Below are 15,644 nucleotides of genomic sequence, written 5' to 3' on the forward strand. Positions count from 1 at the left end.
TACACACTGCCTTAAGGACTAGCAGCTGGAAGCAGGGCTCCGTAAACCACAGCATTGTGAGCAGGGTTGTATTCACAGTCTGGAGAGTCGATTATCACGCCTGAACACTGATCAGCATGAGGATCTCCATCTTCTAGTCAGGGCTGGCAGAGTTTATATTGTTATCATGTGTCTAAACGTGAGCCTCTAAGGACATAGTACTAGAGGGTATATTATGGAACCTGAAAGAGTAGTACAGCACAGGAGGTTGGTGGCACCTTAATTGGGGAGGATGGGCTCGTAATAATGCCTGGAGTAGAATAGGTGGAATGTATTCAAACACATGGTTTTCTTGTGTTTGATGCCATTCCATTTGCTCTGTTCCGTCCATTATTATGAGCCGTCCTCCCCTCAGCAGCCTCCACTGTAATATAGGCCTATTTAGGGAGTGTTTTGAAAGGTTTTCTGTACGGTGAAGATGAGCGATTAACCCGAGGCGAGTGTTAAAGGGTGGAATACTGTACGTTTGTCCTTTTCGTGGTGATGAAAAGAAGCACAGATGCCTATCGATGTGTCACAGGTGTAACGTCCTGAGATGTGATCAGGTGTGACATCAGTCTTGTTTTCCAAAGGCCCGGGGTGATGGACACTCACGATACACACATGAACACACACACACTTTGATACACACATACACTTTGCTACACACATTCTAAAGATAAATGTATACACTACAGTATGCTCTGACATCCTCTCTCTTAACTGATGCTCTCCTTTCACAGTATAAAAAAAATCCCACATTTTTGTGAATTTGATATAGTGAGAGATTTTTGTCTCTGGCAAAGCTTATCGTTTCATCAGTTTCATACCTCTGCAGTATCTGGCAGAAAAGATCCTCATAGTGCCTCTGATCTAGCTCTCTGCCTGATAGCAGACATTTGCAATTCCATAGCTCAGTATCCCAGCTCAGGGCTAGGCCGGGAGGCGATAAGACAGATGCTCTGAATAAAGTATTAAATGCTTTCCCCTAGGGGAATTAGATTGGGCATAGTGTTACGCTGTAAATATGACATACTGTATAACTCGTTCTTTTCAGCTTCCTTTTTAAGTATTTAAAACAATTTTATTGAACCTTTTTTTAACTATGCAAGTCCGTTAAGAAGTAATTCTCATTTACAGTGATGGCCTACCCCGGCCAAACCTTAACCTGGGCCAATTGTGTGCCCCCTCTATGGGACTCCCAATCACGGCCTGTTGTGATACAGCCGGGAATCGAACCAGGGTCTGTAGTGACACCTAGCACTGAGATGCAGTGCCTTAGACCGCTGCGCCTCTCGGGAGTGCAGATGTGTAAAGACGTTACTAAGCTCTGTATATCCACACTTTTACTGTTATATATATTTATATTCTGATGTTGCTGTTATGAGAGTGTCTGAGCCTTCAGCCCTGCATTCTATATCAATGCTAGAATCCTAATTTCCTACTTCATCCATACCATCAATCTTCATCACATCCCATTGGGACTCCAACGCAATGCAGGTGTAGAATGCAGGAACTCTTGGTGTACTTCAGTCACAGTGGATATAGTGCTTTATTTCCCCTACAGAGTGAATGGCTCATCTCTGAGATGGCAGATGATTTAAAGCAGAGAGCCTCTCTGCTTACTGAGAGAGCTTTGACACACACAGCACACTGCTCTGTGTTACAGAGAGAAGGGGTGTTATGAGAAATAACTGCATAAAGAATAAATGCTGCACTTTCTGACTTCCTGAGTAGAGGTGAAAGGTCGCGGTCACAGGGGAGTTCCATTTTTCCAGCTTCTGACGTTAATTGGGGAGGTCAGAAAAATAGTCTGGTGTTGTGGAACAATAGGATGGTTATTTATTTATTTTGGCCCAAAGGATGTTGTTGAATACTGTGTTCTGTACACCATCTCAATGACAATCTACTGAAGTCGCTGACTATTATAATACATAAAACATATTTGCTCTTTTTCCTATTGGGTTGTGCTGATTTGAAAATGAAAACAGATATATATATTACTACTAATTGGGTGATTGCTGTTCCCTCCTTTCGCTGGCTCTCAATTCGATTATCAGTGCTTGACAAACATGCTACTGCTTCATTCATTTACTGGGTCTATGCTCGGTGTACATCGGCATGTTAATTCATTTTCTTGAATTAAGAATCTTTTGTTTATCATCACATCTGGATCCACCCTGTTAAGGGAGTGAACGTTATTATAATAAGGGTTACATGGAGAAAATTGGACTTCACTGAACTTAAAATGGATGGCCCTGCCTTCAGCAATGTATATTGGACCTCAACCCTCCCTAAAAGCTTGAAAAAACTAAACAAGTGACCCTCCCCTATACCCAAAATAATAATTAAAACAAAGTGGATTGCAGAGAATGTCTACTGTTTACCCTCACTTCTTGAACAGACCAGAGCCTTAGATACGCAGTTTTAGAAACTGTTCTTCATCCTAAAAGCCAGGGTTCCCCAACTGGGAAGCGTTTAAAATATATATATATATTGTTGGACATAATACATTGCCTTCGGAAAGTAAGCAGACCCCTTGACTTTTTCCACATTTTGTTAGGTTACAGCCTTATTCTAAAATTGATTTAAATTGTTTTTTTCACCTCGTCAATGTACAAACAATACCCCATAATGACAAAGCAAAATCTTTTTTAGAATTTTTTTTTTTATAACATTTTTGGTAATTTATTACAAATATTTACAAAAATAGCATTTACATAAGTATTCAGACCCTTTACTCAGTACTTTGTTGATGCAGCGATTACAGCCTTGAGTCTTCTTGGGTATGACGCTACAAGCTTGGCACACCTGTATTTGGGGAGTTTCTCCCATCCGTCTCTGCAGGTTGAATGGGGAGTGTTGCTGCACAGCTATTTTCAGGTGTCTCTAGAGATGTTCGATCAGGTTCATGTCCGGGCTCTGGCTGGGCCACTCAAGGACATTCAGAGACTTGTCCCGAAACCACTCCTGCATTGTCTTGGCTGTGTGCTTATCCTGATGGAAGGTAAACCTTCGCCCCAGTCTGAGGTCCTGAGCGCTCCAAGTGGGCTGTCATGTGCCTTTTACTGAGGAGTGGCTTCCGTCTGGCCACTCTGCCATAAAGGCCTGATTGGTGGAGTGCTGCAGAGATTGTTGTCCTTCTGGAAGGTTCTCCCATCTCCACAAAGGAACTCTAAAGCTCTATCAGTGTGACTATTGGGTTTTTTGTCACCTCCCTGACCAAGGCCCTTCTCCCCCGATTGCTCAGTTTGGCCGGGCGGCCAGCTCTAGGAAGAGTTGGTGGTTCCAAACTTCTTCCAGTTAAGAATGATGGAGGCCACTGTGTTCTTGGGGACCTTCAATGCTGCAGACATTTTTGGTACCCTTCGCCAGATCTTTTACTCTGACATGCACTCAGGTGCATCCTGTTTCCATTGGTCATCCTTGAGATGTTTTCATCCTTGAGATGCACCTGAGCTCAATTTCAAGTCTCATAGCAAAGGGTCTGAATACTTATGTAAATACATTTGATTTATTTTGATATATTTGCAAAAACGTCAACCTGTTTTCTGTTTGTAATTAGGTATTGTGTGTAGATTGCTGAGGATTTAAAGAAAATATATAATCAATTTTAGAATAAAGCTGTAATGTAACAAAACGTGGAAAAGTCAAAGGGTCTGAATACTTTCTGAAGGCACTGTAGACTGTAAAAACACCAGGAAATCATCTCCAAGTGATTTTCTTTTGTTAAATCTGTTCCCAAGTATTCCCACGCATAATAGAGAGACACGTGACTTGTACATATGTAAGAAAGGTTTGAAATTGTTATATTTTAGTCAAACATATCTGTTTGGGCTTCTTGCGGTCAATTTGCAGTCTTCAAATTATTTGTTATTATGTTCTGGGCCACCGACCATCCGCTCAAGGAAAAATAGGCCCGCGGCTGAATCTAGTTGATAATCCCTGCTATAAGCATTACATCATTTTGAGGTTGTGGGTTCACAGACAACCTTGGACAGGAGTAAGGGTGGAAATATCTACTCTATAGTAAAAGCATTGCGTGAGTCTATCATCGTATTTGTAGGTCAGAGGAAAAAATGGCCTTTTATAAACTTGTCATGCAATTCTACATCATTTTACATATTAGCAGAGTATTTTTTCATACAAAACAAAATACTGAAAAAACATGCTTAGAATGTACAGAGAGATGGGCCTATGTGTTCATCTTGACATATTTCTCCAATGCCAAATCAGTGTGTTATTTTGCAATGAAACTGTCCCTATTTGCAAATAATTAAAACTGAGAAGTAATTAGGAATCTGAGCACGTTGCTTTCAAAAGTTAGGCCTACCTTTTCACCCCAGACAGAGTAGGCCTACCTTTTCACACCAGACAGAGTAGGCCTACCTTTTCACCCCAGACAGAGTAGGCCTACCTTTTCACCCCAGACAGAGTAGTCCTACCTTTTCACCCCAGGCAGAGTAGACCTACCTTTTCACCCCAGGCAGAGTAGGCCTACCTTTTCACCCCAGGCAGAGTAGACCTACCTTTTCACCCCAGACAGAGTAGGCCTACCTTTTCACCCCAGACAGAGTAGGCCTACCTTTTCACCCCAGGCAGAGTAGACCTACCTTTTCACCCCAGACAGAGTAGGCCTACCTTTTCACCCCAGGCAGAGTAGACCTACCTTTTCACCCCAGGCAGAGTAGACATACCTTTTCACCCCAGACAGAGTAGGCCTACCTTTTCACCCCAGGCAGAGTAGGCCTACCTTTTCACCCCAGGCAGAGTAGGCCTACCTTTTCACCCCAGACAGAGTAGACCTACCTTTTCACCCCAGGCAGAGTAGACCTACCTTTTCACCCCAGGCAGAGTAGGCCTACCTTTTCACCCCAGGCAGAGTAGGCCTACCTTTTCACCCCAGGCAGAGTAGGCCTACCTTTTCACCCCAGGCAGAGTAGGCCTACCTTTTCACCCCAGGCAGAGTAGGTCTACCTTTTCACCCCAGGCAGAGTAGGTCTACCTTTTCACCCCAGGCAGAGTAGGTCTACCTTTTCACCCCAGACAGAGTAGGTCTACCTTTTCACCCCAGACAGAGTAGGTCTACCTATGCAGAAAAATGTCAGCTTTAACTACTGGCTGCTCTTCTTCCGTAGCTTAACCCGCCGAGAGGTCACAGGTGTTTCCCCAAAAGCTGTCTGGGTTTAAACATCTTCTATTGTACATCAAATGTATTAAATTAGTTTAATCAATTGATAGTGACATAATTAGATTACTTTGTTGTCCTCTTGCCTTTAGAAGGTTGTAGCTAAGAAACAAAACAATGATATCCCCATATGCATCGGAGTCATGTCTTTCCTGGTTATTTTACAGCTCGTTTCTAGCATAAAGCATCACGGACCAAAGTGCTATTATAGATCACTTTATATAATCGGATCCGTTTTATTTTCTTCAAAATCTTAAGCTAACAAGGTGTAAGGTGTACAGTAGACCTGTGGTTTTTGCCATTTTCTTTAATAAAAGTAAGGACTATGGCATACCCCCCTCAATTCGAGTCTTGGTTTTAACTTAGCCTACCTCCGTTTCAGTGAAGGGCTGTTATTTAAAGAGTGGGTGGAGGATGGTGGTTGGAGGAATTGACCGATAAATCTATGGATATAGCAGCCTATAGCCTAATTTCGTCTGTCAAACAGGTAGGCCTACATCTTATTTCTTAAATAGGAAGAAATAGGCTCCAACACAAAACCCCCTTGTTGTGATTAAGGTGTAATTAAAATGAAGACATTTGAAATGAATTATGCCTACTATAATTTGTCTACTTTCAGCACCATGAACTGTCCATTTCCCATTGATTATGCTGTAGCTGCTGCTTCAAGTTTCAGCACCATGAACTGTCCATTTCCCATTGATTATGCTGTAGCTGCTGCTTCAAGTTTCAGCACCATGAACTGTCCATTTCCCATTGATTATGCTGTAGCTGCTGCTTCAAGTTTCAGCACCATGAACTGTCCATTTCCCATTGATTATGCTGTAGCTGCTGCTTCAAGTTTCAGCACCATGAACTGTCCATGTCCTATTGATTATGCTGTAGCTGCTGCTTCAAGTTTCAGCACCATGAACTGTCCATTTCCCATTGATTATGCTGTAGCTGCTGCTTCAAGTTTCAGCACCATGAACTGTCCATTTCCCATTGATTATGCTGTAGCTGCTGCTTCAAGTTTCAGCACCACAACGTCATTTACTCTAATCTGGTTTTACTGTGAGATTCAATAACTCTGATAAATACATCATGGGCAAGAAACATTGTTTTTAATAAAAATCTATTATAGTAGTAGCAAGCTATCAAAGTTGACCTCCGGTCCTCCTCAACTTCACGCTGTCCTTCTCAAACTGAACAGAACATAGGCTATAGGCTAGTCCGTGGGGAAGATGGTGAATAAGAAGCTTTCGACTCCTCCTGAATTGCCACCGTAGGCCTACACAGCATAGACATTGGTTAGGCAGCACACCATATTTTTTTTGGGGGGGGGGGGTCAGCAAGAGCAGAGTAGGCCAGGGCTCAAGGTTGGAATATCCATTGCAATGTGTAGTGCAGCTTAGCTTCTCGGATGGTGTAAATAAAACTAACTTAAAAATATAACATTGCTCTGTGCTTCTCTGAGCATGCACACTGTGGCCTATATGCCTATAGGCAGGCTATGGATCATTTGATTGAGACCACACTAAATAGCCTATAGGCACACTTGATATTACGCGTCTAGTGGAGAATCAGAGATGGGGGCACACATCGATTTCTAGCCTAATAAGAAACTCATTCTAAAACACTAAGAAACATTCAAATTTAATTAATTACGAATTACATGACCTTCCCCTCCCCTTGACTGAAATTGAAAAAGCATGACCCTCCCCCATTTTCCTCCAGGTTACCATTCTGTAAATGTCTATCGATTCCTAAGCATTCTGCTCAGACCCGCTGCCTCTTGTCAACCCACTCTAACATGGCTCTCGCTCTCTGTCTCTCTCTTTCTCTCATGGGTACCAATGTAATTTCCTCTGGGGTGAAAATGCTTTTCACGACCTCAGGATCGGTATCGAGCATTCCACCATGCCATCTGTGAGTAATATCTGGCAATGCTGTGTTTGATCCAGAACCATCCAACAACAAAGTACTGCCATCTTGTGGTTGATACAGTATGTGCAGGTTTGATTGTGCAAGGAATCAAAAATCTACTGGACTAAGGGATGCAATCATTTGTGTACATGGAGTCTCGGATCATGGTAGAGGTCTGCGCGGGACTGATTTATTCATCCCGCTCCCGTCTGCACCCGCAGCTTTTCATACCGCACCCGCCCACACCCGCTGTCTTTCTATTCGACTCCCACCCGCTAGCAGGAACTGGTCCCAAACCCAACCGCAGTCGTCCCACAGTGTTATTTTAGCCGTATGCGATGCAGCTCACTTGCCAGCCATGGTCCCAGCAATTTTGCGCCCTATAGGCAATATGAAAATGTGCAAAAAGAACCAAAGAAATAGGTTTAATTACCAGAGATTCTCACGTGGCCCATTTTATATTAGGCTGTCGGTATTACTGGGCTATATCAGCCAATAGACAAGATGTAGTTTGAAGAGAACAGAGTTGGAGAGACTTGCACTTTCTCTTGAGCTACATTTTATAGCCTACCTTTTAAGAGTGGGATGATTTTCAATAGGAGACAAATATGGGTGATCTAGGCAATGTAATAAACTATAGCTTAATCATATTTAGGAAGTACATTTCCTTGGAACAATAACTGCCTCTTTCAGCGCTGGCTCCAGGCATAAGTGAAATAAGAGACCAAAAAAAGACAAAAGAAATGGCATTTAGTTTTTTGGAACTCAGTCAATAGTATAATACACCAGGTGCAATTTCAAAATTTGGTTGTGCATCAGCAGTTTCTCTTATGTCAGTCACTCAGTTAGCTGACAATTAGCCATGTACATTTTTTGATTGGTAGTTAGGTGGCTAGACTATCTAACTTGTATTAATCATGGCCAAATACCGACCGGGCACGCATGAATGTTAGTCATTCTCACTCAGATATCATATAAACATGGAATAAGTCATGGCAAAATATGTAGAAATGTAGGAAATTAACTTTCAATGAAAAAAAGAAATTCCGCTGTCGAGGGGGTTACTAAAATGTTCTGCGAGAGGTGGGCCCCCCCCCCAACCAAATCTCACTTAGAGCTCCCAAAAGGCTGATTCTCTGCCCATGCATAGGCTATAGCCTACTCTATTTCATTGAGACCACACATGCTCCTGATCTTGCATGTATGGCTGCTGAACTTGAAGCCGCAAGAATGATGGGAGTGGATATAGTCTTCCTTTTTTTTTGTATGTGTGTGTGTGGACATACATAGGGTGTATGTCTGTGTGTGTGTGTGTGTGTGTGTGTGTGTGTGTGTGTGTGTGTGTGTGTGTGTGTGTGTGTGTGTGTGTGTGTGTGTGTGTGTGTGTGTGTGTGTGTGTGTGTGTGTGTGTGTGTGTGTGTTGTTTATATATACAGTTGAAGTTGGAAGTTTATATACACCTCAGCCAAATACATTTAAACTCAGTTTTTCACAATTCCTGACAATTAATCCCAGTAACAATTCACTGTCTCAGGTCAGTTAGGATCACCACTTTATTTTAAGAATGTGAAATATCAGAATAGTAGAGAGAATGATTTATTTCAGCTTTTATTTCTTTCATCACATTCCCCGTGGGTCAGACGTTTATATACACTCAATTAGTATTTGGTAGCATTGCCTTTAAATTGTTTAACTTGGGTCAAACGTTTCGGGTAGCCTTCCACAAGCTTCCCACAATAAGTTGGGTGAATTTTGGCCCATTCCTCCTGACAGAGCTGGCGTAACTGAGCCAGGTTTCTAGGCCTCCTTGCTCGCACACGCTTTTTCAGTTCTGCCCACACGTTTTCTATAGGATTGAGGTCAGGGCTTTGTGATGGCCACTCCAATACCTTGACTTTGTTGTCCTTAAGCCATATTGCCACAACTTTGGAAGTATGCTTGGAGTCATTGTCCATTTGGAAGACCTATTTGCGACCAAGCTTTAACTTCCTGACTGATGTCTTGAGATGTTTCTTCAATATATCCACATAATATTCCTCTTCATGATGCCATCTATTTTGTGAAGTGCACCAGTCCCTCCTGCAGCAAAGCACCCCCACAACATGATGCTGCTACCCCTGTGCTTCACATTTGGGATGGTATCAGACCAGAGGACATTCAGATCAGAGGACATTTCTCCAAAAAGTACGATATTTTACCCCATGTGCAGTTGCAAACCGTAGTCTGTTTTTTTATGGCGGTTTTGGAGCAGTGGCTTCTTCCTTGCTGAGCGGCCTTTCAGGTTATGTCGATATAGGACTCGTTTTACTGTGGATATAGATACTTTGTATCTGTTTCCTCCAGCATCTTCACAAGGTCCTTTGCTGTTGTTCTCAGATTGATTTTCACTTTTCGCACCACAGTACGTTCATCTCTAGGAGACCAAACGCGTCTCCTTCCTGAGCGGTACGACGGCTGCGTGGTCCCATGGTGTTTATACTTGCGTACTATTGTTTGTACAGATGAACGTGGTACCTTGAGGCATTTGGAAATTGCTCGCAAGGATGAACCAGGAATAAGATGACCATTTCCAAATAATCTGCGGGACAACAAAAGTTGTCTATCTGACCTGTCCTCTCTCAACCGCAGAATGAAAAATGCCAACCGCCGCGATGATCTCTGTCGGGACCGCAGGCAATGCTCTCAAGATCCTGGCTTATTTCAACACAATTCTGTATTCTATTGGCTGCAATGGGTCAGTGTTGAGCCGATTCAAATAAAGGCTTTTCATTTCGATTCGAATAGGACTGGGTTGCTTTTTTTAGAATGGATGATGACTGAATTTGTGAATCCATATACATTTCCTCATCTCATTTGTATGTGGTTATTTTTCTTAGATTCCATCTCAAACAGCTGTTCTCTTCAGCTCATCCTTCAGTGGCCGTCAGAACACTGAGAAAGAGGTGCGGTGTGTGATTGTGATGTAAGTAACTCTCTCTCAGGTTCCTCTCTCCTGCCTCTCCCTCTCTTTTGTTGTGGGAGACAGCCCAGCCAGACTCCCCTGCCGTGCAGCTCAGTAGAGTGGGGATCTAAATGAAGCAGCGTCCCACTGACAAACACACACACATCAGCACAGCAATCAGCTATCAACACACACAGCAGCAACACCGAGACAATCAGCAAGGCACCATGGGACATAATTCTCAGCCCAGTACACCCCAGCACAGCAAAACACTGAATACCACTACTTATCTTCCAGAGCTACACAACAAGATAAATCCATAGAAGGCATCTGCTGTGCTAGATCGACACTATAGTGATGATGGAGCATTGAAGGAAGTCAAGCTTAGCTTTAGCGTCACATTTAATATTGAGTATAATGTTGAAAAGCAGTACACCATAAACAACCAGCTAACTCTGCACTTCCCGGTTCACCAAGTCCAGATGTTGTGTGTGTGTGTGTGTCCCAGTTGAAGGCGACTATCTTGGCTGTGAAGCATCATTATTGTTTTATAAGCCCTTATGAACAGCATGTGCGAGCGTTCGCAGACTGCTGTGAGCTGCAGTGTTATTTTCTATTATTGGACTTCGGCTCACTCGAGGATACCAATGCAGACACTATAACTGTTCAGCTTTGTGATTAATGTACACCTATTTTTATTTTTTATTTAACTAGGCAAGTCAGTTAAGAACAATTTCTTATTTACAATGATGGTTTAGTTACAAAGATGGCGCCGCCCATTGGGACTCCCAATCACGGCCAGATGTGATGCAGCCTGGATTCGAACCAGGGCCTCTTGCACTGAGATGCAGTGCCTTAGACCGCTGCGCCACTCGGGAGTCCTATAGGACGTCCCTCAGCCAATCAGAATGAAGTCTTTCAGAGGGTAGTTATATAACTGTTATGCTATGTGAGCTAGAGTTATGCTTCATGTAAAAACATGGGTTTGATTTGCGGTCTGCTTTGTTAGTTGTTAAACCAATACTTGCGCTGTTCTCTCTTTTTATTAAGGTTTGATTATCAGTTTGATTTTGATCTGTTGAACTCCATGTCTTTTAGACTATGACAGTTTGTCATTGACTGTGTCTTTTAGACAAAGGTGTAATGGGTTTGCACTTAAAAATATGTTGCATAAAGCTTACAATGTTTTGAATTTTTTTTACTGCATCAGGGATAGCGTACACAAGCATTTCGGCTTTTATTACAGAGGAATGAGATCAAGGTGCTGGCATTGACATCAAGATCCTGACACCAGGATGAGCTTATCTTTCTGCATCTCTCTATTAAATCCTCTCGTTGTTGTCCGTTAATGTCTGTTCTCAGCAGTGGAAATGAAAACCCAGATGAAGATATCTCCCCAGCCCACGGGCCAGCCTATTGGCGTTTTGCTCCATATCTATCCACTATCTCAGCCATTTCCTGACACTTTTGGATTTCATTGACTAAGAAGGCTCTGCAGTTTGCTGCCTCTCTCACAGAGAACAGGGATGAGGCAATTAGGCTGGGACTCATCAGTATGCCCTTCCTGTGATGGTTAAAGCCCCCACTGCTGCTGTGTGTGTGTGTGTGTGTGTGTGTGTGTGTGTGTGTGTGTGTGTGTGTGTGTGTGTGTGTGTGTGTGTGTGTGTGTGTGTGTGTGTGTGTGTGTGTGTGTGTGTGTGTGTGTGTGTGTGTGTGTGTGTGTGTGTGTGTGTGTGCGTGCGTGCGCGCATTCATGCAGACTCTCAATGCAGCATACTACTGCCAGAGTCGATGCCCGGTCTCATCCACCAGGCCAGCTGGGCACAGAGAAGCCGTATGGCAACGAGTGGGGGTGCGGAGATTGGCAGGAGAGGACGACGTTGTGTTTTGATGTTTGAGGCCACACACACAGACAACACAAACTGACACACCGTTAAATCAAAATAGACAGCTTTAAGTCAACAAGAATAGGTCAACGGTTGAAAGCCATAAGGCAGTGTGAAGAGAATAAAGTGGATATATTTGTGGTGTGTGTGTACCTGTATAGAGAACCGTAGTGCCGGCGTTGTGAGGAGTGTGAAGATATTTGTCAATCTGCTCGTTCAGCACACCTCTCCTCTTCTGTCTTTGCCTGTGCACTGACTACTAACATCGTGCCTTGGGCTTGCAGCTTCGCTCTCAGTGGGGAATGAAATGGATCTCACCACCCCACTCAAAGCTCTGTGTCTGCTGTGAAAAAATGGCGTTAGTTAGAGAGCGTAGCTAGCTGCTCTTTGACATGAACAGAGCAACAGAAGAGGGAGAGAGGGTTACAGAGGGGTAGAGTTCCCCACCTGTCTATCTCTGTGCGCACCAGACAGGTGATATTAATGTGTTATGTGTGATTGATGACTTCAGATGAAGGCCCCTGGGTCTCTGGATTTGAGCACACACTCACCCCGCATTTATGAATAGCGACAGCCTCTCGCATTGCCATTTCACCTCAGTACATGTTCAACTCAGTGCCTTTTCAGAATGAAATTCATCTTCCCTGGAGACTCCAGACTAGCAGCCTCATTATTATCTGGAACAGTGAAATGAAGGGAAGTCTATGGGGGTAAAATCTTTCCTATGGTGTTCAGTGGATCCTGTGAACTCCCACGGCCCTCTGGGTCGATGCGTATAGTCCTGATGAGAGTTGTCTCCATAGACACCTGTGTTACCAGGGCATGGGTGTCAACAATATGACTCCCCTGTTTCCTAGCCCTCATCCAAAGGGTGTCAACAATGCCTCCCCTGCTTCCCAGGCCTCATCCAAAGCCCTCCCTGTTCTCTTCTCCCCAGCCCTCCTTAGTCCCCAGCTCCCTCGTGTAGTGGCTCCCAACCAGGGGTACTAGGACTTGGCCTATCCACAGGGGCCACTGTACTTGAGAAGACCCATGAGACCATGGGCTTACTGGTAAAATGCACATGAGGGGGTACTTCAGGGCTACTCCGGGCAGAGCAAAATTCAGTTGGTGGTACAGTACCCAAAAAAGGTTGGGAACCACTGCCCTAGTATTTGCTCACAGCAGGGCTTTGTGGTAAGTAGACCCTTTTTCACCCTCAAGAGCAGATTTTGACAAGAATTTGGTCTGTGTGTGTGCCGCTTGCTTCATTGAGGTGGCTTATTTGTAAAATGTATGTGCTATGCGTAAGAGTTCCATTATTATAAGAATGAATCTACAGTATATACTGTACATAATATAGATGTTAGCCTCTTTTTGTTCACTTTTTGAATGGCTTGAAGAAACACATTGATTCCACGAAGTGGGAGAGAGATGGGGAGAGAGAAAGAAAGAGAAAGACAATGAGCCCTACCTCCAACACATCCTTCTGTTTCCATGGAGACCAGAGAGCCAATCGGATGGCCCAGCTGCGGACTATACTACCGTGAGCAGAGGAGAGGTGGTAAAAGGATGGGGAAGAGATTCTGTGTGTGTTAGAGACAAAAAAAACGACATTCTCCCTCCTGCAGATTATCCCCATGCTTTAGACGGCTAGCCCTGTCTCCTCTGCCCTTGGCACGCGTTCAGTGTTAAACTGGCATCCTCCCAGTATCCTGCTCTACCACTACATCCTCCCCAAACTTTTGGACCTGCCTCGTTACATCACACAGCTCTCTCTGGCTGGCTGGCTGTTTGTGACTGAGAGAGTAAGAGTGTATGTGAGTGTGTGTGTGAGTCTGTATGCACACGCTGCTGTTGAGTCGAGTCCCATTGACGAGCCTGGAGGATGGACAAGCCGAGCGTATGGCGTGCCGTGGTGAGCAGCACCGACCCCAGGCGTCCCCGCAGCGAGTCCAGCACGCCACCCAGGGGTGGGACTCACCCGGGCAGACCCAGTTCTGCCATGTCCTACCGGCTATACGACATGTGAGTAGTACCAGTCCCTTCGAATCCTCATGCTGTATGAATGGAGCTGTGGCTGGTGAGGGAGGGAGGCTGTGGCTGGTGAGGGAGGGAGGCTGTGGCTGGGCGGATGCAGCCGTGCAGGCAGTGGTCCTCCCATCCTTCGTTGACGAGGATGCGGTGTGGCACTTTTGTTATTGCAGTGTCTCCAGTGTGTGTGCTGAGTCACCTAGCTGGCGCTTGCAGACTAGACCTTGCTCTGTCCTCTCTTCTCCTCTCAGCCTGTCTGGAGATGGGATGAGTTTCTGGCTCTGCCTACAGAGCTCTCTCTTTGTAAACAACCACAGCCCTATGGGGAATGGTGGTCATGTGGGGGGTGTATTTCTGTGTGTGGTAGACATGTGTTTGTGGTAGACATGGCTGTTAATATTTATATACAAAATGAATTTTCATCGCATTTGTTTCCCTTTTTGGTGATTTTGACAAAAAGATATGAGGGATGATCACTGATTTCTGTTATGTACTGGGAGATTGTTTCCATTGTGATTGAAATCACTGCCATTTAGTTGTTTTGAGTGACTGTGATGATACTGTGACTGACTAGGAGAATATGACTCATTTTTGTGACGCTGTGACAGCTTCTTGTTTAGCGCGTGATTTCCTCCTAGCTCTGACGTGTGTGTGTGTGTGTGTGTGTGTGTGTGTGTGTGTGTGTGTGTGTGTGTGTGTGTGTGTGTGTGTGTGTGTGTGTGTGTGTGTGTGTGTGTGTGTTAAGGATGCAGATGGTACTGCTAGTGTGGTGAATGTAATTTTTGGGATGTCGATGTTCGCTTCTTCACTGTTTGGGATGCTTAAAGCTTGTCTCTCCAGTTCAGCGTCCCTGTGTCATCTCTGTAAAGATCTTTGGTTGTGAAAGGACTCAAAAATCATGTCATATACACTGCATTCGGAAAGTATTCAGACCCTTTGACTTTTTCCACATTTTGTTACGTTACAGCCTTATTCTAAAATTGATTGATGAGGAAATGTTTTCATTTAATCTACACACAATACCCCATAATGACAAAGTGAAAAACAGGTTATTTAACATTTTTGCAAATGTATAATAAATACAGAAATAGATTATTTACACAAGTATTCAGACCCTTTGCTATGAGACTCGAAATTGAGATCAGGTGCGTCCTGTTGCCATTGATCATCCTTGATGTTTCTACAACTTGATTGGAGTCCACCTGTGGTAAATTCAATTGATTGGACATGATTTGGAAAGGCACACACCTGTCTATATAAGGTCTCACAGTTGACAATGCATGTCTGGAAAAACCAAGCCATGAGGTCGAAGAAATTCCAAGGAGGAGCTCCAAGACAAGATTGTGTCGAGGGAAACTTGTTGGTCACAAGGCACATGACAGCCCACTTGGAGTTTGCCAAAAGGCACCTAAAGGACTCAGACCATGAGAAACAAGATTCTCTGGTCTGATGAAACCAAGCTTCACGTCTGGAGGAAACCTGGCACCATCCCTACGGTTAAGCATGTTGGTGGCAGCATTATGCTGTGGGGATGTTTTTCAGCAGCAGGGACTGAGAGACCAGTCAGGATTGAGGGAAAGATGAACGGAGCAAAGTACAGAGAGATCCTTGATGAAAACCTGCTCCAGAGCGCTCAGCTCCTCAGACTGGGGTGAAGGTTCACCTTCCATCTGGACAACGACCCTAAGCACAC

The 15,644-nt window shown here is 44.1% G+C and overlaps 1 protein-coding gene across 3 annotated transcripts in view; it reads left to right on the plus strand.

The window, feature by feature from the left end:
• Positions 1-15,644, plus strand: part of LOC106571902 (IQ motif and SEC7 domain-containing protein 1) — a 191,660-nt gene that overhangs the window by 98,702 nt on the left and 77,314 nt on the right. The window contains exon 1 of one of the 3 annotated variants that reach the window (XM_014145443.2): positions 13,713-13,945. The exons of the other annotated variants lie outside the window; for them this stretch is intronic. Coding sequence (XP_014000918.1) covers positions 13,806-13,945 — 140 coding nt within the window. The 5' untranslated portion in view covers positions 13,713-13,805. Of the gene's footprint in view, positions 1-13,712; positions 13,946-15,644 lie in introns of those variants that run through there. 3 annotated transcript variants of the gene reach the window in all.

Source organism: Salmo salar, chromosome ssa15, assembly GCF_905237065.1.
Source record: "Salmo salar chromosome ssa15, Ssal_v3.1, whole genome shotgun sequence".
NCBI classification, from domain to species: Eukaryota; Metazoa; Chordata; class Actinopteri; order Salmoniformes; family Salmonidae; genus Salmo; species Salmo salar.